At 48.0% G+C, this 23,595-nt stretch overlaps 1 protein-coding gene across 1 annotated transcript in view; it reads left to right on the forward strand.

The window, feature by feature from the left end:
* Positions 1–23,595, forward strand: part of NLRC3 (NLR family CARD domain containing 3) — a 75,409-nt gene that overhangs the window by 25,988 nt on the left and 25,826 nt on the right. The window contains exons 2-7 of the mRNA XM_034784732.1: positions 3,854–4,031; positions 6,517–6,777; positions 13,281–15,024; positions 17,511–17,597; positions 20,197–20,280; positions 22,247–22,330. Coding sequence (XP_034640623.1) covers positions 4,025–4,031; positions 6,517–6,777; positions 13,281–15,024; positions 17,511–17,597; positions 20,197–20,280; positions 22,247–22,330 — 2,267 coding nt within the window. The 5' untranslated portion in view covers positions 3,854–4,024. The remainder of the gene's footprint in view (positions 1–3,853; positions 4,032–6,516; positions 6,778–13,280; positions 15,025–17,510; positions 17,598–20,196; positions 20,281–22,246; positions 22,331–23,595) is intronic.

A 23,595-nucleotide genomic window follows, 5' to 3' on the forward strand; every position in this document is an offset into this window, starting at 1 on the left:
TAACCCATGCGTCCCCCCGGGGAGGGTCTGGTTAAGGAGAGGAATTCCTGATTATGGGATCAGATTGGGGTGGAAGTAGCTATTGAGTTCAGTAACACCGAGACTGGATAAAAGAGCACAGGAAGGAAGGGAGAGGGAGGGGGAGGATGCAGGAGAGAGATATAAAAGAAAAGGCTAAAAGGGCCTGTCAAAAGGGAGTGCTCTGAGAGAAGACGCTCCCCCCAGGGCCGGCTCCAGGCACCAGCTTACCAAGCAGGTGCTTGGGGTGGCCACTTTGGAGAGGGGCGGCACATCCAGCTGTTCAGCGGCAATTCAGCGGATGGTCCCTCACTCCTGCTCGGTGCGAAGGACCTCCCGCCAAATTGCCGCCGCAGATCGCGATCACGGCTTTTTTTTTTGTTTTTTGTTTTTGTTTTTGTTTGGCTGCTTGGGGCGGCCAAAACCCTGGAGCCGGCCCTGGCTCCCCCCGCCCTGCTTTTTGGAGAAGGGGGAGTAAAGCTGGGGAATATTGTAAATACTCTGATGGCACTCACGTGTGAAAGGCAGGCAAGTGAATCCCTGCAGATAAACGGCAGGGAAGGTCTCTGAGGGGCTGCACATAAAGGGTGGGCGCAGTGGGACCCTGTCACAGTGGGGGTTGATTGAAACCTTGCGTGTTGATAAAATGGAAACGTTTCTTGCTGATTACAACTTGTTTTTCGTTCGATTCAGGTGAGTAACTGAGCTCTGTGCTTCCCTGACCCGGGTGGAGCTGAGAAGTCAGGCTGGGGTGCTCACTGCAGCACTCCTTCTGGCACTGGCGTTTGACTGTGTGGTGTTTGGGTTTGTTCTGTTGTGCCATGCTCCAAGCAATGGGGTGGGGACGCTCCCTACGTAGGGTTCTTATTTAAAGTTGTTGTTGTGCTATATTGTACCCTCCCCTTCTGTGTGCAGAGTGTGACGAAGTTCCTCCTCTACCTTGATGGGTCCTGGGCTTTTTGGCGGATTTGGTCCTGCTAGTGAAGGCAGGGGGCTGGACTCGATGACCTTTCAAGGTCCCTTCCAGTTCTAGGAGATGGGATATCTCCATTAATTTCTAATTTGCTCGCTTCACAGATTCACCCTGTGGGTCAGGACACAGTCCTGAGACCTTCCCCTCTGGTAGAAGCTATAGTCCAGGTCAATTCCTCCTGTGTTTGATCAGGAGTTGAGAGGTATGGGGGGAACCCGGGCCCGCCCTCTACTCCAGGTTCCAGCCCAGGGCCCTGTGGACTGCAGCTGTTTAGTGCCTCCTGGTACAGTTGCACAACACCTACTGGGCTACTTCTCCATAGCCTCCTCCCAACACTTTCTTTGTCCTCACCACCAGACCTTCCTCCTGATGTCTGATAACACTTGTACTTCTCAGTCCTCCAGCAGTACGCCTACTCACTCTCAGCTTCTTGCATACCTCTTGCTCCCAGTTCCTTATATATATCTATATCTATATCTATATCTATATATACACACACACACACACACACACACACACACACACACACACACACACACACACACACACACACACACACACACACACNCACACACACACACACACACACACACACACACACACACACACACACACACACACACACACTTACTTCCTCTCCTCTGGCTCCCTAGCTCCCCCTGGCTTGACTGGAGTGAGCCCTTTTATAGCATCAGAGGGGCCTTAATTAGATTCAGGTGCTTAATTGCCTCACCTGACTCTTAGCAGGTTAATTGGAGTCAGGTGGTCTATTAGCCTGGAGCAGCCCCTGCTCTGGTCACTCAGGGAACAGAAAACTACTTATCCAGTGGCCAGTATATCTCCCTTCTGCTACTCTGCTGTTCCCAACTGGTCTGGGTCTATCACAAGAGGGAACGGGGATCCAGTTAATCCCAACCCCAAGGCAGTACCTCCAGAAGAACCTCTCTCCCCTTCTCCTGACTCAATGGAAGCCCCTTTGCGGTGGCTCTCTGGGGCGCAGGATGGTTTGTGCTCAGGGTTGTCTGGAGGAGGCATTGTCCTCTCGCCAACCTCAAGGGAATTTGCTGTGCCTGTGACCCTCTAGAGATGGTCTGGGGCCAAAGCCCACAGGAGAGACCCTTCCAGAATGCTGATGAAGGCCCCAGGGGACAAAGCCGGACTGGGAGCCATTGTACAGGGACAAGGCTTTTGGGTGGATGTCCCTGCCCTCTGCAGATTTCCCAACATCTGCACAGCTCCTGGGGAGTAGGAGAAAGTGGGCACTAGTTTGGGAGGCCTAACCCTCTGCTGTTCCTGGTGGAACAACCCTGTCTCTCAGCTCCTGGCATGAGAACTAGTAGCGATGTCTGCAACGGCAGCCTGACAAAGGGCCAGATCTTAGCCACATGGGAGCATGACCCTCCTCAAGTTCCCTTCAGAGAGTTTCTTTTGCACGCCTCTGTGGGAAGGGTTGGGTTTGCCTCCCACCAGAAGAGAGGAAGATTTAGCCCTGCTCCTTGGAAAGGCTGTGCCATTGGAACTGCTCTGCGAAGGGCTCCGTTGGGTCTGCCTGTCTCCAGGAGCCCCCTGGAAGTGGGGATCCCGCCCTAGGGAGGAGGATGTGTGCAAATGAAACTCAGTCTCTGGTTGGAACACCTCCAGCTCCCAGCCTGCCTGCATGCAAGCCCAGCAGACAGGCGAATATAACTCTGAAGGCAGCTGACCCCCACCCCGCCCCCCGCGCCAGTTTCCACCTGGGGGTGGGGAGATGCATGTGCAGAGACCCCCTCCGCATGGATCAAAAGGGGCCTGGTTTTCTATGGCTTCTCAAACCAGACGTTTTCCTCTTCGAAGCGATCCTTCCCTCCCACTGCTCGTGGCACAGGAAGTTACTGAATTCAGTGGCCATTTTCACAAAGCAAAGCAATTAGGCAGCGATACTGTAGCACCGAAATGAGAAGGAGTAGGTGGGTGCTCGTTAGCCTACTTGGAGCATGATTAATTTGTGGAGTTGAAAACAGAGCGAGTACAGAGCTCTGAAATCGCTGCTAATTAACAAAGCTGGGCAGAGGTTCTGAGCTCTGATTAGATCTGCCCAAAACTGAACGAGGCCCCTTGCAACTGTGTGTTTTGGTTTTTTTGGCTTTGCATCTTCCTTTCCAAACCAGAGTCAAATCCCCACCCAGCAGTCCCTAGGGGGCTAGGCTTAGATTTTCACTCAGACACTTGGGGGGGCACTCTGCGGGTGGCATTGAGAACTGGCATCACTGGTCTAGCCAAGAAAGGCATTGGCACAGTAGTCTTGGCACTGGTGCTATGGCATAGGCACTGAAAGCTGACATAGGCTGTCTGTGCATTCAGACCATGATGTACTAGAATCCTGGCATAATGTCTCAGGATGCCAGCTCCGTAACACAGGGAGCATTGATCCTAGTGGCGCATGGACAGATTAATATTTAGGTCTTAGTATCGTGGGGATCAGGTGATAGCATCATGGATCTGGGCAGCAGCATCCTGGCATGGGTCTTGAACTGGGGCCCCGAGCTGTGGCATGACTGTGAATGAGAATTTCAGTGGCTTGCAGCCTGCTCAGTCTCTGGCAGTCGCTCTGGGAAGGGCTTCCATTATAAGCTTTCAGTAGAGTACCACACTTTCAGTCAGCAGCCTCACTGGCTGTAGTGCAGGACATTCTCCTGGTACCTGCAAAAGCTTGTCTCAGCTGGAAGTGGCTCATGTCACCATGGCAGGGTAACCTTTCCTGTCGTTAAAGGTTCCTCCCCTCATGTTTTCCCAACAGGCTGCAAGGAAATGCACTTGTGGGTCAGGTTTTAAGTGGTGCTGGCTCCCCCCCTGCTACTGATGCTTTTCTTCTCCCTCCCTCAGAAACATGGAAAAAGGCTAACTGTCGCAGAGTGAGCCGTGAATGGTGTGCCCTCACTGGGGCCCCGGCTTGAGAGGACAACGGGCAGAGTCAATGGGAAGGCAGTGGGGTCTGTCTGCCAGTCGTCACACTGCAGTCGGAAAGAAGGCTTCTAATGCCACTGGGACCCCCTGATGGAAGGTGAGCAGGGGCGTGAAAGGCGAGTGTGCATAACGATTGGGGCTCTCTCTCAGCAGAAATTCGTCTTTGGGTTGTCACTGGTGGCAGCTGCCAGGGGTTGCTGTTGTGAACCAAAAGGTAACCTTGCTTTCTGACTCCTGGGAAAAGATGGGGAGCTTTCTCTGACAAGATTTCCTTGGTGTGAAGGGGCCATTTTCAATGAAGATCTGTTTGGAAAAGATGAGGCTGCAAGGGGAAGGGTCTCCAGCCTGGTCTACACTAGAAAATTAGGTTTGTTTAACTACGTCGGTCAGGATGTGAAAAATCAACACCTCTGAGTGGTGGTGTTAAGCCGACCTAAGTCCCGTGTAGACAGCGCTAGGCTGATGGCAGAATTCCTCTGTTGACCTAGCTACCTCCTCTCAGGGAGGTGGATTAACTACAGTGACTGGAGAGCCCTTCCCGTCGGTGTAAGTAGTATCTACACTGAAGCACGGCTGTGCCACTGTAGTGTTTTAAGTGCAGACGAATCCTTCCTAGTTTGTCTTTTGAAAAGTGAGCCACACAATTTTTAACCCCTCAAAGGCTGGATCAGAGTTACCAGTATTGTGCTGGGATATATGGGATACATTCTCTCACAGCCTTTGTTCCATTCAGTATAGCTGGCCTATACAGTATCATGCAGTGCATAGGATGAGGGGTGGGGATTAATGACCACAAAAGGACACAAGTATGTTGCTATAAAGTCTTCTGATGTTGAAGCTGGCACCTGCAGAGCCCCTTTCTAATAGGCTGGTTCCTAAGGGACTTAGCTTAGGTGTCATTTCCTCTCCTAATGTAACCAAATATCCAAATGAGCCCCATGTTCCCTAACACCAAGTCCAGTTTAAATAAGAAGGAGCTGTTCAGAACGTGGCCAGAGAGGTGAATTCATGTGACTGTCCAGCTTAACCAATCAGAAATGTGACAACAGCCGTGTTTGAAATGTCGTACCTTTCCCAGACGTGAAGAAGAGCTCTGTGTAACTTGAATGGTCTCTCTCACCAACAGAAGTCAGTCCAATAAAAGATATTGCCTCACCCTCCTTGTCTTTACAACAGCCATGGGAATTGTAAAGCAATGAAGGACAACCTTTATATTTATGGAGGTGTCATTCAGACTGGGAGGCATATCTCAAATTGATCAGAGTTTTTAAATGGAGGTGGAAATCCCAGGAAGATAAGACTTTCTAGTAAGATTTCTGGTGCTTCACTTTTTCACTAGGGATGAAATCTTCCCAGAATGATATTTCTTATGGTATTTTGCGTTGTTTACTTTGTAATGAAAGAGGTGCCAGGGCTCAAGCAATTTTTTTACTTTCATAACCGATACAGCAAGCCCAGAGGTGCCAGGGCTATGAACTGCCAAGCCCAGAGGTGCCGGGGCTATGAACTGCCAAGCCCAGAGGTGCCGGGGCTATGAACTGCCAAGTCTAGAGGTGCCAGGGCTCAGCTGTGGCACAAATTAAGCACCAGTATTTTGGCTTTTGGCCCAATCCAGGCTAAGCAGAAATGCCCAGAAATAGTTTGAGTTGACGTGAGTTTTTGGTGAAAGCTCACATTGTCTGAATCTGATTTGCACAGCCCCGTTGGGAAGCATCTGTATTTCTCAAGATTGTCCACTAAACCTTTCTCCCTTTGAGAAAGAGGTTTGATTGCCACCATGCATTTGTATTTGGAATTTTTCTTCTAATGGATGAAGCAGAAATAATAGAGCAGGAACTTAGTAGCTCAGCTGGTGCTGGACTTGGTTTGGGATTTTCTCACTGGCGCCGGATGGCTTCAGCCTAGTGTCTTGTTTGGACAGACCTAGTCAGTTTCAGTTTTATCTCCTTATGTATTTCATTTCTGGGCAGCATGTTCTGTTCATTATGGTGCAGAGTCTATACAGAGACTGCCTTGTCCAAGCAGTGCCTTGCCACCAGAGCCGGCTTTAGGAAGTGCGGGGCCCGATTCGAACAGTTTCGACGGGGCCCCGACAGGGACGACTTTAAAAAAAAAAAAAAAAACACGTGGGGCTTGTACTCACCGGGCTGCGCTCCTAGTCTTTGGTGGCGGGTCCTTCACTCGCTCCGGGTCTTTGGCGGCACTGAAGGACCCGCCGCCAAAGTGCCGCCAAAGACCCGGAGCGAGTGAAGGACTCGCTGCCAAAGACCTGGAGCGCCGCCGGGTGAGTAAAAATTAAAAAGGTGCCTCTAGCCAGGGAAGGGATTCTCTGCCACTTGCCCCCCACTCTGGGCGACCCTGCCTCTGGGCGCGGGGCCCTCTTAAGCACGGGGCCCAATTCGGGGGAATTGGTGGAATTGGCCTAAAGCCGGCCCTGCTTGCCACAGCTGTGTAATCTCCAAGAAACCTGCCTATCACCCTTCCATCTCCTGTCACCCCTGAACAATGCATCCTCAGCACATAGAAGATCCAGATACTGTCAGTGACTCCTCACACTCATCACCCCCCCCTCTTCCTCACAGGGGTTTGGATCAACCGCTATCGGAAGCAGCTGGTGAGGTCCATCTCGTCGCAGTTCCTGGAAGAGATCATCTGCTACATGAGGAAGCTGGATCTCCTCAGTGCTGAGGAGGCAGGCCAGGTTCAGGAGGTGAGCTCCCTGTCGGAGCAGGTGAAGGCAGTCATGGATCTTCTGGCTGGAAAGGGCAGCTATGCCTCTCAGTCCCTGCAGACTTACATAGAGACAACCAACTCCCAGCTCTATCTCCACATCACCGTCTATGGTAGGAGATGCTGTTCGTTGTCTTCAGTCTGTGTGCATGTGTGTCATAAAAGCCTCTGTGTGTGTGTGTGCACATGCGTCGGCATTGCATGCTAGCAGATGTGTACCTGTAGCATTCACAGAGCCAGGTGTACCCTGGGGAGCTTTGCCCGAGTAAGGACAAAAAAGGACCTCCGGGTCAGACCCCTGTTGATTAAGAGAGCCAACTAAGGACACTACCACTGAGACACTCAGACTCTAAGGTCAGAAGGGACCATCATGATCATCTAGTCTAACGTCCTGCATGTTGCAGGCCACAGAACCTAACCCGCCCGCTCCTGTAATAGATCCCTAACTTCTGGCTGAGATATTGAAGTCATAGAATCATAGAACCATAGGGTGAGACAGGACCGCAAGGGTCATCTAGTCTAACCCCTGGCCAAGATGCAGGATTTGTTGCGTCTAACCCATCCAAGACAGGTGGCTATCCAGCCTCCTTTTGAAACTGTCAGTGAAGGAACTTCTACAACCTCCCTAGGCAATCTGGTCCATTGTCCTACTGTTCTTACAATTAGGAAGTTTTTCCTGAGATTCAATCTAAATCTGCTGTGCTGTAGTTTGAACCCATTGCCTCTTGTCCTGCCCTCTGTGCCAAGAGAGAACAACTTTTTTCCATCTTTTTTTATGGCAGCCTTTCAAGTATTTGAAGACCGCTATCATGTTCCCCCCTTAATCTCCTCTTTTCCAAACTAAACATCCCCAGTTCTTTCAGCCTTTGCCTTGCGTTCCATCCCTTTGATCATCTTTGTCACTCACCTCTGGATCCTTTTCAGTTTCACCACATCCTTTCTATACACTGGTGACCAAAATTGGACACAGTTCTCCAGCTGAGACCCAACCAGTGGAAAGTAGAGCAGTACTATCACCTCCCATGATTTGCATGCTATGCCTCTGTTAATCCAACCTAAAATGGCATTTGCTTTTTTTGCAACAGCATCGCATTGCTGACTCATGTTGAGGTTTGGATCCATCACAACTCCCAGATCCTTCTCAGCGGTGCTGCTGCCAAGCCAGTTATCCTCCATTCTGTATTTGTGCATTTGGTTTTTCTCCCTTAAATGTAGCACCTTACATTTGTCTTTGTTGAATTTCATTTTGTTTTCTATTCTCCAATTTATCAACATCCCTCTGAATTTTAGCTCTAGCCTCCAAAGTGTTAGCAACCTCCCCAGCCTTCTGTCACCTGCAAACTTGATCAGTCTGCTCTCTATTCCTACATCTAGACCATTAATTAAGATGTTAAACAACACCAGACCAGAATAGATCCCTGTGCAACCCCACTTGAGACCTCCCTCCAATCTGACATCAGTCCATGAATAGTTACTCTTTGTTTGCTGTTATTTAACCAATTTTGTATCGACTTAATGGTAGTTCAGTTGAGCCCGCATTTCTCCACCTTACTTATGAGAACGTCATGTGGGACTGTGGCAGAAGCCTTGCTGAAGTCCAGGTATATTATGTTCACCACATTCCCCCTATCCACTAAACCAGTTACAGCGTCAAAGGAGGAAATTGGGCTGGTATGGCAGGATTTGTTTGTGGTAAATCCATGCTGGCTCTAGTGATCACCCCTTCAGCCTCCAACACTCGCAAATGGAATGTTTCATACATTGCTCCTGGGTTTGGGGTACCAGCTGCTTTGTCCTGACTCAGAACTGTGAGCAGGTAACTTCAACTTCCTGAGAAAAACACACACACCAACTCTAGGCACATTCCCTTATGAGCCACTGCTCTCTGATTCACCCTCCCAACCTCTGGCATGGCCGAGCCAAGACGGGGCTACAGTGTGTTGAGGAGAAGGTGGAACAACCTGCAGAATCAGGACCCAAAATGTGGGCCCCGCTGCAAGGAGAAACCCCTCCTTTGTCTGACCTGCCCTGAGGAATGACCTCATTTTCTGTATTTCTCACCCTTGTCAGTTGCTAGGGACGTTTGCATGAAAAGAGGATCATTGTTGATTAGGACCAGACCTGCTTATCCGTTGCCTGCAGCTGCTTTCTTCTGATAGTGGCACTGCCATCGCCACAATGTCAGTGGAAGATTATTTATGGGGGCTTAGTGTTCCGTGGTGACGAGGCGCACGTTGGAGACAGTCACTGAGAGAGTTACAGCTGTATGAGATGGCACCTTATGTAGTATATCTGCTTCCTGCATGTCCTGGAGTCCTGGCAGCAGATTCTAACCTGTGCAATTCCACTACACTCTGCCCACCATGGCATTTGCAGCTGAATCTTCTTCACTTCCAGCCATCACTGCTAAGTTGTGCTGCTGTGTGCTCTTTGGCGGTGGTTTAGAACATAAGAACGGCCATACTGGATCAGACCAATGGTCCATCTACCTCAGCATCCTGTCTTCTGACAGTGGCCAATGCCAGGTGCTACAGAGGGAATGAACAGAACAGATAATCATCAAGTGATCCATCCCTCTCGCCCATTCCCAGCTTCTGCCAAACAGAGGCGAGGGACACCACCCCTGCCCATTCTGTACCTTTTCCAATTCCAGTAGATCTTTTTTGAGATGGGGCAACCAGATCTGCACACAGTATTCAAGATGTGGGTGTACCATGGATTTATATAGAGGCAACATGATATTTTCTGTCTGATTATCTATCCCTCCCCTAATGGTTCCCAACATTTTGTTTGCTTTTTTGACTGCTGCTGCACATCCAGTGGATGTTTTCAGAAAACTATCCACAGTGACTCCCAGATCTCTTTCTTGAGTGGTAACAGCTAACTTAGACCCCATCATTCTGTATGTCTAGTTGGGATTAAGTTTTCCAATGTGCATTACTTTGCATTTATCAACATTGAATTTCATCTGCCATTTAGTTGCCCAGTCATCCAGTTTTGTGAGATCCCTTTGTAACTCTTCACAGTCAGCTTGGGACTTAACTCTCTCGAGTAGTTTTGGGTCATCTACAAATTTTGCCACCTCACTGTTTACCCCCTTTTCCAGTTCATACATGAATTATGGCTGTGTTGTACTCAAGAGGTAGCTGCATTTCAGTGGGTGGCAAGGTGATCTCAGTAGTTTGCTTGTTAAGTTTGTAAAGCATGTTTGGATCCTCTGAGATGGACGGGGCTACAGGAAGGTACATCTTAGCTGCCCGTTTTACTGTAAAAACAAGTTTTAGCATCTTAGAGCCAACGTGGCTACACAGAACAAGTTGTTACCCTCTGCTGCCTCAAGCAGCATCAAGAGAAGCAGCAGCCATTGCTGATAGTGATATAGGAGACAGAGAGAGCTCGGTCAGTCAGCTCGACTCGGGTCCCAAGTGAGGCTGGCAGCTGTGGCAGTTAAAAACCCATTCTTTAACTGGCTCTGAGGGAGAGGGGTCATTTTGTCTGACCGGGAGTGGGTTAGAAGATAGAATAAGGAAAAAGAACGTGGGTGAAATGTTGTTGCTGAAATGCTTGTTTCTGGGGAGCAGGGGGAGAGACTGGAGTGTACATGCCCCAGCTTGGTAATTCCTCACCACGGGAGGCAAAGCTGCCAGGCTGCGGTCTGCTTGATCTGTCTGTCCTATGTGTGTTATGGGTCTGTGGGACTGGGGAGGCTGCAGGGAGTGTCTCTGCACCCCTAGCATGGTGGCAGAGCGCAGCCCCTACAACTGCCCCCAGGTGTGCTATGGCCCATGGGTGGAGTTGGGGATGAGGAGGAGGCCATGTCAGGACCTGGACCCTGTCCCAGGCAGCAGGGCTGTCTAGATGCACCGGATGAGCATGCTGCAGCCCCTTCAGGCCTGTTCTACCTGTGTGCCTGGGAGCTGCAGGAGAAATTATGTCTGGTGTAGGAGTCCCACCTGAGGTGGTGCAGCTCCACACTGGCTCCAAGACAGGGCTGGGGCTCAGTGTGCATGGCCAGACCCTTAGAAAATGTCTTGGGTCATATTATGTTACAAATACTGTACAATGAAAGGGTGCACTTCCCTCAATATAGGGCTACGGCTAACCACAACAATCTAGTGCTCAGGGATCTGGCAGTGACAGCTCCTGGACAGAGCAAAGGGGCTTCCAAAAGCCCTCCCCAGCATAGTATGGGGAAGAAATCTAGGACTGTGTTTTTGTGCATGCGGAGCTGCACCCCCAGGAGTAGGCACCTAGCTCTGTCTCTCCTGTGGGAGCTGATCAAAGCCTCCTAGCTCACACACCCAATTTGTCTGTCTTCTCATTTCTCTCCCTCAGCAGCAGTTCAGTGTAAATCAGGTTGCTTAATACTTTGCCACCTAGATGTTGAAACGCTGCTTCAAGTGAGAAAGTTTGAATAATTCAATCAGGGCTCTACGGTCTGGATGATAATTGCACAGAAAAGCACTCAATAACATGATGATGAAGGGATCACGAGTTAAAGTCTCGTTCTGTTTTGTTTCTGTGTGTCAGCATCACGCAGCCTCCAAACAAGAAGTCTTGTGCTATATTTAAAAAGTAATGGCCATGTTCTGATGATGATTTACTGAGTACCACAGTCCCCATCCCAGGGGTTTTACGAGCTAAATCCAGCATGGAACATACAGTGCAGACATTGGGCTGCTGCTGTAAGCCATGCTATGGCAAACTGGAGTCATTGACAACTGAGTCTAAATGAGTCTGGGAAAGTCTTATCTGGTGCAACATATATCTTCTTCCAGCCCCTTGACATGCATATTCTATCAACATAGACTAGACAGGGTTCAGAGTGGTAGCCGTGTTAGTCTGTATCAGGAAAAACAACGAGGAGTCCTTGTGGCACCGTAGAGACTAACACATTTATTTGGGCATAAGCTTTCATGGGCTAGAACCCACTTCATCAGATGCATGGAGTGGAAAATACAGGAGCAGGTATAAATACATGAAAGGACTGGGGTTGCCGTACCAAGTGAGAGGTCAGTCTAACAAGATAAATGAATTGATAACGCAATCCCCATCCTTTCAGGTATTTATATCTGCTCCTGTATTTTTCACTTCATGCATCTGATGAAGTGGGTTTTAGCCCACGAAAGCTTATGCCCAAATAAATTTGTTAGTCTCTAAGGTGCCACAAGGACTCCTCGTTGTATAGACTAGATAAACTCCCTTAGGCCTTGTCTACACAGAAAAGATTTTTTTCAGTATAATCTAAGAAGTGAATTTAAACTGTTATCATTATACCAGTATCGATCCGAATGTGAATGCTCCTACTGCAGTAAAAGAATGGCCTTTGTCGGTTTCACTTTTCTCGCTTGGGAAAGAGTTGAAGTTAAATCTAAAAAAGCCACTCTTATTCTGGAATAAGACTGTCCACCTGGGTAACAATATTGGTATAACTGGTAAAACTTTCCTGTGTACACAAGGCCTTCAATTGACTGACCGACCCACTCACTACCATGTTGTTTGCATCTCCTCCTTACCCATCAGCTCTGAATTTGGCCAACAGAGTCTAGCAAGAAAATCAGCTAAGAGGAAAGGGTGTATGAAGATGTAAGTTAATTACCCTCTACTTCAATGTACCCTTGCTTTCTTAGACTCCGTAATACTCCATCTAAGGGAGTGGGAGACAGTGTAAGGTGTTCCAGCGTACCACCCTCTTGACCTGCCAGTGGAATTGCACTGATGCAAAAACCACGTTCCTTTGGAAGCCACAGAGCTTCTTATTTCTGTGAAGGACACTCTGAGTGGCACTCCAAGATTTAGAGTTGAACTTGTGCTGAACTCTGCCCATAACTCACTTTGGTTTGTTGTGAAACTGTGATTGACTTAACTGGCAGGCACAGCGAGGTGTTAGCGTGGCTAGGGGAACCATTGCCATGAAAACAAAAGGGTCGCTAATGGATATCAGGAAAGCTTTGTATGAGGCCTGAGGTTCAGCACCAGTTAGAATCTCAGACTGTGAGAGAGGCTCTCCCCCAGAAATCAATGGTTCCATTTTATTTGAACCAGTGTTTTCTATCAAGGCAATTTAAGACAAGTGCTACTTCTTCCACTGGGAACTAGATTGATGGGATCACAGCTGGGAGAATTTGTGACCATTGTTGTCAAAGATTTGCCACTTCAGGCTTTTTAAACTTCATTATGAAACATTTTAAACTAAACTGAACAAAGTCCTACAGCACATACAGTAGGGACAGTTGTGCATTTGCTTGGGGGCTGGAGTAGATGACTCCATCTCTAACTTCAGTGAGAGGTGCAATCTCCTGCCCTGACGTTCAGTTTACACATTACTCGACAAAGCAGAGATAACCAGCAGCTAAAGCAGTTCCAGCCCCATCCTTCTGGTCAGCTGGTGGATGTGTCTGAGTAATGAGAACCTTGCTCCCCATTACAATCACATCCACAGCCAGTGCAACCCTCCCCCTTGGTTGCAAGTTTTCAAACCTGTTTTCCTGACCTCCAGAAGCTCCGGCTGGCTTCTCTTCCTTGCAATAATGAGAAAAAGTCAGGGTGTGCCTATTGCTTATGCTTGTGGTCATTGTCTGTCTCCCTCTGACCTATTTTGCTTCTCTCTACACAGACCCTATCGTGCAAAAGCATTTGGAAAGTCTCCAGAACCGCTATGGAACTGGTGTGGAACTTGGGCAGCTGGAGAGGCTCACTAATCTTCTGCTGGTGGAAGGCTTGACAGATATTCAGCAGAAAGAGCATGACGTCATGCAGATTGAGGCCACCAAAGGCATGAGAAATGTTGCCAAGAAAATCCCCCTGGAGAAGCTCTTCCTACCTCTGTCTAAAGTCAGCATTCCTCCTCGTATCTCTGTGACCGTGGGCGTGGCTGGGATCGGCAAAAGCACTTTGGTGAAACTGTTTGTTTGCATGTGGGCCAAAGGGGAGGTCAATAAGGACATCATATTCGTGCTGCCTCTCACCTTCCGGGAACTGAACACTTATGAGAAACTCTCTGCTGAGAGGCTCATCCGGTCGGCATTCCCTCATATCACTGAACCCAGCTTTATCTCCAATGGCACTGCCCGGATTTTACTGATTCTGGATGGCTTGGATGAGTTTAAGACTCCTTTAGATTTTTCCAACACAGTCGTTTGCACGGACCCCAAAAAGGAAATTCAAGTGGATAGTCTGATCACCAATATTATCCGTGGCAACCTGTTCCAGGAAGCTTCCATTTGGGTCACTTCACGGCCCACAGCAGCCAGCCAAATCCCAGGTGGCCTAGTTGACCGGATGACAGAAATACGAGGTTTTGGAGCTGTGGAGATCAAGGACTTCTTGGATCAGATGTTCCTTGAGAACAAAGACTTATCCAGTCAAGTCTTGGGTCAGCTCAAGGCTAACAGATCTTTGTACACAATGTGTACGGTTCCTGCCTTTTGCTGGATATCTGGCTCCTCAATGGGCTATTTCCTAAAGAACAGCACTGATCAATCCCAAGAAATGACAACTGTTCCTAAGACTTTATCAGAAATCTACTCCTATTACTTTAAAATGGCACTGAGTAGTGACTGGCAGGAAAAACAGAAGGAGACTCCCAGGATAGAACAAGCTATAAACAACAGCAAAAAAATTATTGGTAACCTGGGTCGGCTGGCATTTTATGGTCTGCTCAAGAAAAAGTACGTATTTTACGAACAAGACATGAAAGCCTATGGCATAGACCTCTCATCACTACAAGGCGGCTTGTGCAGTAGGATGTTACTCAAGGAAGAGATGCAGTTTTCCACTGTCTACTATTTCTCCCATTTAACCCTCCAGGAGTTTTTGGCAGCCACTTATTACTATGCTTCAGCAAAGCGAGCAATATTTGATCTCTTCACTGAGAGCGGGATGTCCTGGCCTAAGTTTGGTTTCCTCAATCACTTTAAGAACGCTGTCCAGAGATCACTGCAGTCAGAGGACGGGCAGCTGGATATCTTTGTGCGCTTTCTCTCTGGACTTCTCTCCCCACAGGTGAACAAATTGCTGTCCGGTTGGCTCTTGATAAAGGATGAGCATAACAGCTTCCGAAGCCACGTGATCAGCTTTCTCCAGAGCTGCCTGAACACTGACTATGTCATCTCCTCCAGGACTGTGAACATCATGCAGTGCTTGTATGAAGTGCAGCACATGGAGCTGGCCAAGACTGTGGAGGAAGCTATGAAAAACGAGAGCTTAGCTGGGATGTTAACGCCAGTGAATTGCTCTGCCCTGGCTTATCTCCTGCAGGTCTCTGAGGTGTGCATGGAGGAGACAAACCTCTCCAACTGCCTCACCTACAATATCTGCAAAAGTCTGCTTTCCCAGCTCCTCTTCTGCAGTAATCTCCGGTAAGTCAGATCAGGGTTTTGTGTAGGGACCGGGACTATTTCCATGTTTCTGTGACATGCGGTAGAAAGTAGCAGCTGTTTAAAGGATATGTGGCAATTATTTTATTCAGGACTATTGTCCTGCAAACAGGAATATACTCTGAGGATGGTATTAGGATGACTAGATAGCAAGTGTGAAAAATCAGGACAGGGAGTGGGGGTAACAGGTGACTATATAAGAAAAAGCTCCAAATAAAATCGGGACATCTGGTCACCCAAGATAGTATGGTCATGTGTTACTGAGAAATGTGTGTCATGTTGAGAGCAGGGGGCTGAAAGTCCAGACTCTTGGGGTCTTCTAGTGCAGGGGACTAGAGTAGAAAACCTCTTGAGTTCCCTTCCAGTCCTATGCTTCTATTATTCTATTTTTGGCTCTGCCACTGACCTGCTGTATGACCTTGGGCAAGTCAGTCCAGCTCTGTGCTTCAATTTCTCCACTTGTAAAGGGAAAGGATAATACCTACTTCGCAGGGGTGATGTGAGGCTTGGTTAATCCAGGATCTATTGCAGGAGTGGGTGAGGTTCTGTGGCCTACGATGTGCAGAAGGTCAGACTAGATAATCATGATGGTCCCTTCTGACCTTAAAGTCTATTAGTCTAATATATTCAAAATGCCATGTGTTCTTTGGGTGAAAGAAGCTGGAGAAGTGGAAGTGGCAGTGCTAATATGCCAAACATCATGCTGTGTTTGTTATTACCTATGTATATCAATGGCTGATGAGCTATCCTGAGATGCTGCTAGTATTGCATTATGGGGGCCACTTAGGAAACCACAGAGTCTGGAACTGGGGTTTTTGCTTTGTAGGCTGGTAGAGATAACAAGACTAATAGGAGGCAAGTGGTTTTACTTGAACTACTTTCACATTGTACCTTCACCTCTGAGGAGCAGAGGCTAATTCAGTTGCCTTCACTTTATAGTACTTGGCCTCTCTGCTGAGGTTATCATAATAGGTGTCAATTTAATTGGGTGAGGGATGATATGGGCACTTCTCCACTAGGACTTGGACTCAGATCCCCAACTCATTTCACATTGGCCAATGGACAGCCCTTAAAAGACCTTTAGTTATTGCTGGCCTGGATGAATGAGAATCAGCAACTCACAGGTAGAAGATTTTGTGTTTCACTCACAGTCCCCTGAGCAATCCAGAGGTCTATTGGATCGTTATACCATTTGAGGCTGGTTTAGTACCCCCATTGGCAGGGGTGAAAGTAACTTACAGGACTTACCGGTACTGCTGGAGTCATGAGGGGGGAGTGGCCTCATCCAGAAGAGGGGGGGGGCCTCTCAAGATTTAAAGGCCCTGGGGCACCGGCTGTGGCTGGGAACTCCAGGGCTTTTAAATCAACCCAGGGCTCCCAGCTGCAGAGGTGGCTGGGAGCCCCCGGGGCAAATTAAAGGGCCCGGGGCTCTCTGCAGCGGCGGGAACTCTGGGCCCTTTAAATCCCAGCCCCAGCCCAGCCACTGGAGCTCCGAGCGGGATTCAAAGGGCTCGGGGCTCCCCGCAGCGGTGCGGAGCTCTGAGCCCTTTAAATCCCAGGCCCAGCCTGGCTGCTGGAGCTGCAGGGGGGATTTAAAAAGCTCGGGGCTCCCCGCAGTGGCGGGGAGCCCCGAGCCCTTTAAATCCCTGCACGTAAGCCGGTGCGGTCCGGCACAGTGTACTGGCTCTTGCCGGTACACCGGACCGGACCGGCTTACTTTCACCTCTGCCCATTGGATAGTCATCCCCAAAAGTCACCTGTCGCTAATATCAGACTTAGCGACAAGTGGACAAGGTACGATCAGATGACAAGGACCGGCACTGGCTTAAACACAGTGCATTTTAGTGTTGTGCATGCCTGGAGTATGTGTTTAATGGTCATGACATGACCTGTGGCAGCTACAACCTAGTGCCATCTTACAAGACTTATAAAGAGAGGCCCCGGGGCAGTGCAGAGTCCTGTATCGCTATCCTGGAATAGGCTTTACACTCCTGCCCTATCTTTCATTGGAGGAACACAAAGGACTTAAATGTGATTTTTGCATAAGTGAAGCACCTCCAAGTTTTTAGAGGACATTCTCTTTGGAAGAGTAGGGCCTCCTAGAGTTATCCTGGGATGCTGGTAAGTGTGACTGAGTTATCCTAGAGAGAACAGACTCTTCCGGCACTGTGCATATGGAATATTCTCTAGTCGTGAGGATCAGCAGCATATGGGCTCTCGGCTCCTTGTTGGGGGATAGTAGGGGAGGTCAGCTTCACTGTGAAAGTCAGCATCTCAAGGAACACACTACCTCTGATGGGGGTCGTTCTGTGAACTCTTGAGCATGGAAGCTACACAGATCAGAATCTCTTCATTTTTTCTGAGAGCTCTCATTCTCAGCAGCTCAAAATGGACGTTTTCTCCTCCTCCTCGTGTTATCAAAATGCTTTGTTCTCAGCCATCTCTTCTTCTTTTGCTTTGTTGGCCAGGCTGGACAATAACAAGTTTAAGGACAATGTGATGGAGCTGTTGGGCAGCGTCCTGAGCGGGAAGGATTGTCAGATTCAAAAGATGAGGTACTGGCTGGCATTCATAAAATATTTTGGGGTGTCACTGCAGTGGTCATTTAAACATCTAAACATTCACATGATCTAAGCCGTTTTGTAAGATGTGCCCTCAACACAGCATTGCACCATGTGTCTCCACATGTTCATCCGCTCAGTGTGCAGTGGCAGTCAACAAAGAGAACAGAACAGAGACCATTAGGAAAGGCAGAGAGAATGAAACAGAAAATATCATAATGCCACTATATAAATCCATGATATGCCCACACCTTGAACACTGTGCACAGTTCTGGTCACCCCATTTCAAAAAAGATACAGTAGAATTGGAAAAGGGGCAGAGAATGGCAATAAAAATGATTAAGGGTATGGAACAGCTTCCATACGAGGAGAGATTAATAAGACTGGGACTTTTCATCTTGGAAAAGAGACAACTAAGGGGGGATATGATAGAGGTCTACAAAATCATGAGCGGTGTGGAGAAGGTGAATAAGGAAGTGTTATTTACCCCTTCACATAACACAAGCACCAGCGGTCACCCAATGAAATTAATAGGCAGCAGGTTTACAACAAACAAAAGGAAATATTTCTTCACACACAACACAGTCAACCTATGGAACTAGTTGCCAGGGGATGTTGAGAAGGCTAAAAGTATAACTGGATTCAAAAAAGAATTAGGTAAGTTCAAGGAGGACAAGTCCATCAATGGCTATTAGTCAAGATGGTCACAGATGCAACCACATGGTCTGGATGTCCCTAAGCCTCTTGACTGCCAGAAATATCTGGCACTGACTGCTGTCAGAGATTGGACTAGATGGACCATTGATCTACACGGATCCAGTATGGCCATTCTTATGTCTGACTTGCAAGCCCTGGCCGCACACTAATCATCTTCTCCACACTAAATTTGACCTTTTTGTCTCTATTAATATTGCTGTAGAGCCTGTTGAGATATGTTCTGGTAGTTCAATGCATACAGGTAACTGTTTAACTTCCCCTCATCCCCCCCAGAAGTCTGGGTAACCAACCTCCTGCTAAACTGGTGCTCAATCCCATCTTAACTGACCAACAAACGCCTCCTCTAACAGGGGGACTTCCAGGGTGGAGGCTCCCTTGCTGGACAACTCTGATTGGCCAAGATGATGATGATGTCCTTTGCTGGTATGAGGATGGATGTTTATTGTAATCACAGTCAGGATGGCGGCTCTGGGAGCACACGTTTGTCAAGAGGGGTAGGTGAGCAGGGCAGGTCTCCCACTGCCACACTGTCTCTAAACACAGCTATTTGCAGTTCATGGGCAGACTTCGACTCTCAAAACTTGTGATCAGTGCCACCTAGACCAGTTATTTTCAGCTAGATTTCAACCTCTGACTTTTTCCGAAGCCTGCTGCTTGAGCGGCAAATTGTGGCCGAAAGCAGGGAAGTGAGGACTGTGGTTTGTACTAAGTTTTATTGGAGTTTTGCTCCCCAAATTGCAGTTCCCAGCTCTCTTGGGCGGGGGGATTTGAAATGTGGAATTAACAAGGAATGGTTCCCATGGTCTCAGACGCTAAAGTGCCAGTGCAGACAGAGTGCTTTGCAATGCTGGTGGAGGCACACTCTGAGCTCTTCTGAGAAAAGGCATTCATAAAGTAGCCAGGCCACAAGAAGTGCTGATGCCTTCAAAGTCAGCGGTGCAGATAATTCCCCAGTACATACACTGGCAGGTTACTGGAGTCTCTCAGGCGAGGTTTGAGGACCTGGGTGACACAGCCCAAGGTGAGGGGGCTGTTACAGGATTGGGTGGGGCTTGTGACATGTAGGAGGTCAAACTAGCGGTTCATGATGGTCCCTTCTGGCCCAGGTCTCTGAGTCTGGGAGTTATTTGGAATGTTAAAGTCGGGTCTGGTTAGTGGCCCATGTCTGAAAACTGTGGGGCAAATGGCTAACCCTGTAGGACACCAATGCTGAGTATAGTGTTCTTCTGCTTAGCACTGCTCCTGAGGATGAGTTTGTGGCTCCTTGTTCTCCTGCCCCCTTAGAGCTGGAGACCCTCACCTCTCTGGGAGCACTGAGCCCCAGCAAGCAGAGTCTGCCTTTCCCCACCTACCTCTTCCTTCCTCCAGCTCTGTGCCCCTGCCCAGACTCCCTCTCATTTCCACATGAGTCATTGCCTGCCCCAGTGCGGTACAGCACCTTCCCACTGCCCTCCTGGGGCCCAGCCAGTGAGAGCCGTCAGTCACAGCTGCAGAGCACAGCCAAGGACAGGGATGGCTCGCTGGGGCTGTGGGACTTGTTGCAGGAATGATTTCCAGTCCAGCGAGGTGGTCTCTCAACAGCCAGCACCTCTCCTTGCACCTGCTATTGCCCTCAGTCCCCAGATGACATATACCTAGGGATCAACTGGTTTCCGAAGGGTTAACATGATCTTAGAATGAATCAATGGAACTGTATTTGTCAAACGTAATATGGTGACCTCCATGTTATAACAGTATTCCTCTTCCATGCAAATTCCTCAGCTGTGTCCTTGGCAGTTTCTGTGGCTGGCAGTGGGCTTGGAGGGATGTAATGGGCTAGGAACTGTATTTATTCTCCTTAGACTAGATGCTAACTCCAGTTTCTTTTCCCGGACAGCTTGGCAGAAAACCAGATCAGTAACAAAGGGGCCAAAGCCCTCGCCAGATCCCTGATGGTCAACAGGAGCCTGACAGTACTTGAGTAAGTTTCGTATGTTTCCTAGTTGATGTCGTCCACCCTGTGGGCAAACATGGGTGCCTGCAGCGCACTCACGTGCTGTCAGCTGTTTCCTTCATGAAAATTGATTAAATAGAACGAGTGATGTCAGCTGACCTTAATTTCTCCACATTGGAGGATGGCTCCTGCCCACCGTAATCAGTTCCCAGAAGGGATGCATAATGTTGTTGTAGTATTTTAGACTGGTGACTAATGAGAGAAATGTCAGCTGCCAAGCTTGTTTTCTCTTTCTGAAATCAGCTGTCACCAAATTTCAAAGATTTCAACCCCAAAGCAGCTTGAACAGCTGAAATCCAGTAAGAAAGCTCATGTGATGCCCTCTTGTGAAAAAATGAAAGGTTAAAATCCCTTCCCTGCTCCCCCCACGTTCAGAATGAATGACATTGCAGATTTCAAGATCCTTCTTGGAGTAGCCTCTGCACATTTCCACTCCTGGGATGTGCCGGCAGTGCAGCTCTGATGTCCATCAGTGCATCCCTTAATGAGTGTGACAGTGCAGAGTCCATCTCATCTGAGCAACATTCATTCCTAGTTCATTGGTGGCCTGATACAATGTCCACTGAAGGCAATGGGAGTCTTTCCATTGTCTTTAGTGGACATTCAAGCAGACCCTGGGAACATGGAAATGAACGGTGGCAGTCAGTAGCCTGTTACAAGTGACTAGTATATTAAACATGCCAAGCATATCTTGCAACCTGCTCTGGCCCAGATGTGGAATATGACCTGTGACAAAGATTCAAAATGAGGAAGCCCAAGAAGTTATTAATCCAGGAAATGTAAGACGCTGTATGATTCCTTCCTGGGGTGTGAAAAACTCTCTCTACAACCTCAGTTTGGCAGTTATTTATTTGTGATGTAAATGATTTTCAAGAATAATAGTCGGGGGACACCAAACTCGTGTGAAATGTACTCAACTTTTCGATGTAAAGCTATACATCTAGGAACAAAGAACATAGGCCATTCTTACGAGATGGGGGACTCTACCCTGGAAATCGGTGACTCTGAAAGAGAGGGGGTCATGGTGGGTAATTAGCTGATGATGGGTTCCCAGTGTGACGCTGTGCTGAAAAGAGCTAATGAGATCCTTGAACACACAAACAGGGGAACCTTGAGTAGGAGCAGGCAGGTTATAGTACATCTGTTTGGCACTGGTGCAACCACTGCTGGAATCCTGTGTCGAATTCTGGTGTCCCCAGTTCAAGAAGGATGTTGATAACTTGGAGAAGGTTCAGAGAAGAGCTGCAAAGATGATTAAAGGATTGGAGAACCTGCCTTACAGTGACAGATTGAGCTCCTTGAGTTTAATTAGCTTAACAAAAAGAAGGTAAAGGGGTGACTTGATCACAATCTGTTAAATACCTACATGGGGAACAAAGAATTGACAATAGGCTCTTCAGTTGAGCAGACAAAGATCTAACAAGGTCCAATGGCTGGAAGTTGAAGCTAGACAAATTTAAGACTGGAAATAAGGTACAAATTTTAACAATGAGGGTAATTAACCAGTGGAATGACTTACCAAGGGTTATGGTGGATTCTCCATCACTGGCAAGTTTTCAATCAATACTGGATGTATTTTCTAAAAGTTCTGCTCTAGTTCAGACAGGAACTACAGTAATTCAGAGAAGACCTCTGGCCTGTGTCCTACAGGAGGTCAGACTAGATTATCACAATGGGCCCATCTGGCCTTAGCTGTGAATCTATGGAATGATGGACAGTTGACTCTTGACTCCTCCCATGATGATCTATTAAACTGCACTAAAGACACCCTGAGATCCAGTAACAGAGGCTAAGTCCCAGTGGCTGGGAAGATGAAGGTTTAAACTGAACGCCCACCCTTAACTCTCCCTTGTCAGACCAGTTTTGTTCTTGTCTGGATTTTCTAACTTTAGCTTTTTTGTCTCTCTTTATCCTCGCTCCACCTTCTCCCCAGCCTTCGCAGTAATGCCATTGGACCCACAGGGGCAAAAGCACTGGCTGATGCACTGAAAATAAATCAAGTACTACTCTCCCTGAAGTAAGTGCTGTTGGTTTCCCTTCCTTGGCTTCTTCTGAAAGCTAATTCCTAATAGACATAATTGTATATGCAAGAGACCGCTGTGTGGGTGTGAACAGTCTTCATCTCACTGGCTATCAGATGTTCAAATGACTAGACCAGAAAGATTGTGGATAGTAAACGGCTGCCTTCATCCCAGTACAAGTACAGTCAGCTTGCAGCAGGTGGTTGTCACAAGAGCAGTAGCCATAGAAACGATGTGTCACTTGCAATGTCCAGGAACAATCTTTTCCTGGCAGGGCTTTGGCAGACAACTCCTGAGAGTCCATCTTAACTTTACAGGGGACCCAGGAGAAGCCACCTTGGAAATGCTACTTAGTTCTCTCCAGATGCCCAGCTGAAGTGGGAGATGCGCTCACTGAAGCTGCTAGCTCTTTACAGTGATGCTGTGCTTTATGGTGTCGTGTCAAAAGGGCTGTCCCAGCATTAGAAACATTGCATATGGTGTTGGGTTGAAAGGTGCGTCAGAACGACAGAGGTCTCTAATTGTCATTGTCGTAGGCTAATTCTAGGCTTCCCTGCAGTGAGGGACACAGCAACATCTACGTTGTGTTCTTGGATTTTCTCTGCTATCCCTCTTCTTTAATAAGATGAGGTCAGGTCCAGGGCAAATTGTTTGTATCTATAAACGTACTGCATTTGCACTTTGGCTATGGAATGAGGAGAAACTCAGTGGTTTTGTCTGAGTTGCACTCTGAGGTTTTGGAGTTTTTGGACTTTTGGGCCCATGTGGACGGAAATCAAAGGAATTGTTCACGTGATTCCCTAGCAACTGAACCTGTTGAGTTTTGTATTTCATAGGTTATGGATCCAGTGGGTCTGGTGCGCCTCTCCAAGTTGCTGGTGTAAATCAGGAATAGGAAGTCAATGAACTTATGCCAATGAGAAACCAAGGGGAGATCAGAATCAAGCCCAATAGATCTAGAGATTGGCTCAAACCACAAAATTGAGATTGGATTTTGAATATCCTCCTCCCCAGTTTGAGTTGTGATGGAGTCAAGCTGAGGAATTCTGGCTCCAGCCCAGCTCTACTTATATCTTGTTGCCCTGAACCAACTATCCAGAACTACTTTGAATTCTCCCTCCTCCCCCTTTCTCTTTGTAGAAGTCATAGGGCATAACTTAGTACATGGACTGAGGGATTGGAATGGATCTGGTTGGGGTGTACATGCTAATATGTATGTCTTATTATTCAGTACAATATCTATTGACTTACTGTCTTGTTT

Source organism: Trachemys scripta, chromosome 10, assembly GCF_013100865.1.
Source record: "Trachemys scripta elegans isolate TJP31775 chromosome 10, CAS_Tse_1.0, whole genome shotgun sequence".
NCBI classification, from domain to species: Eukaryota; Metazoa; Chordata; order Testudines; family Emydidae; genus Trachemys; species Trachemys scripta.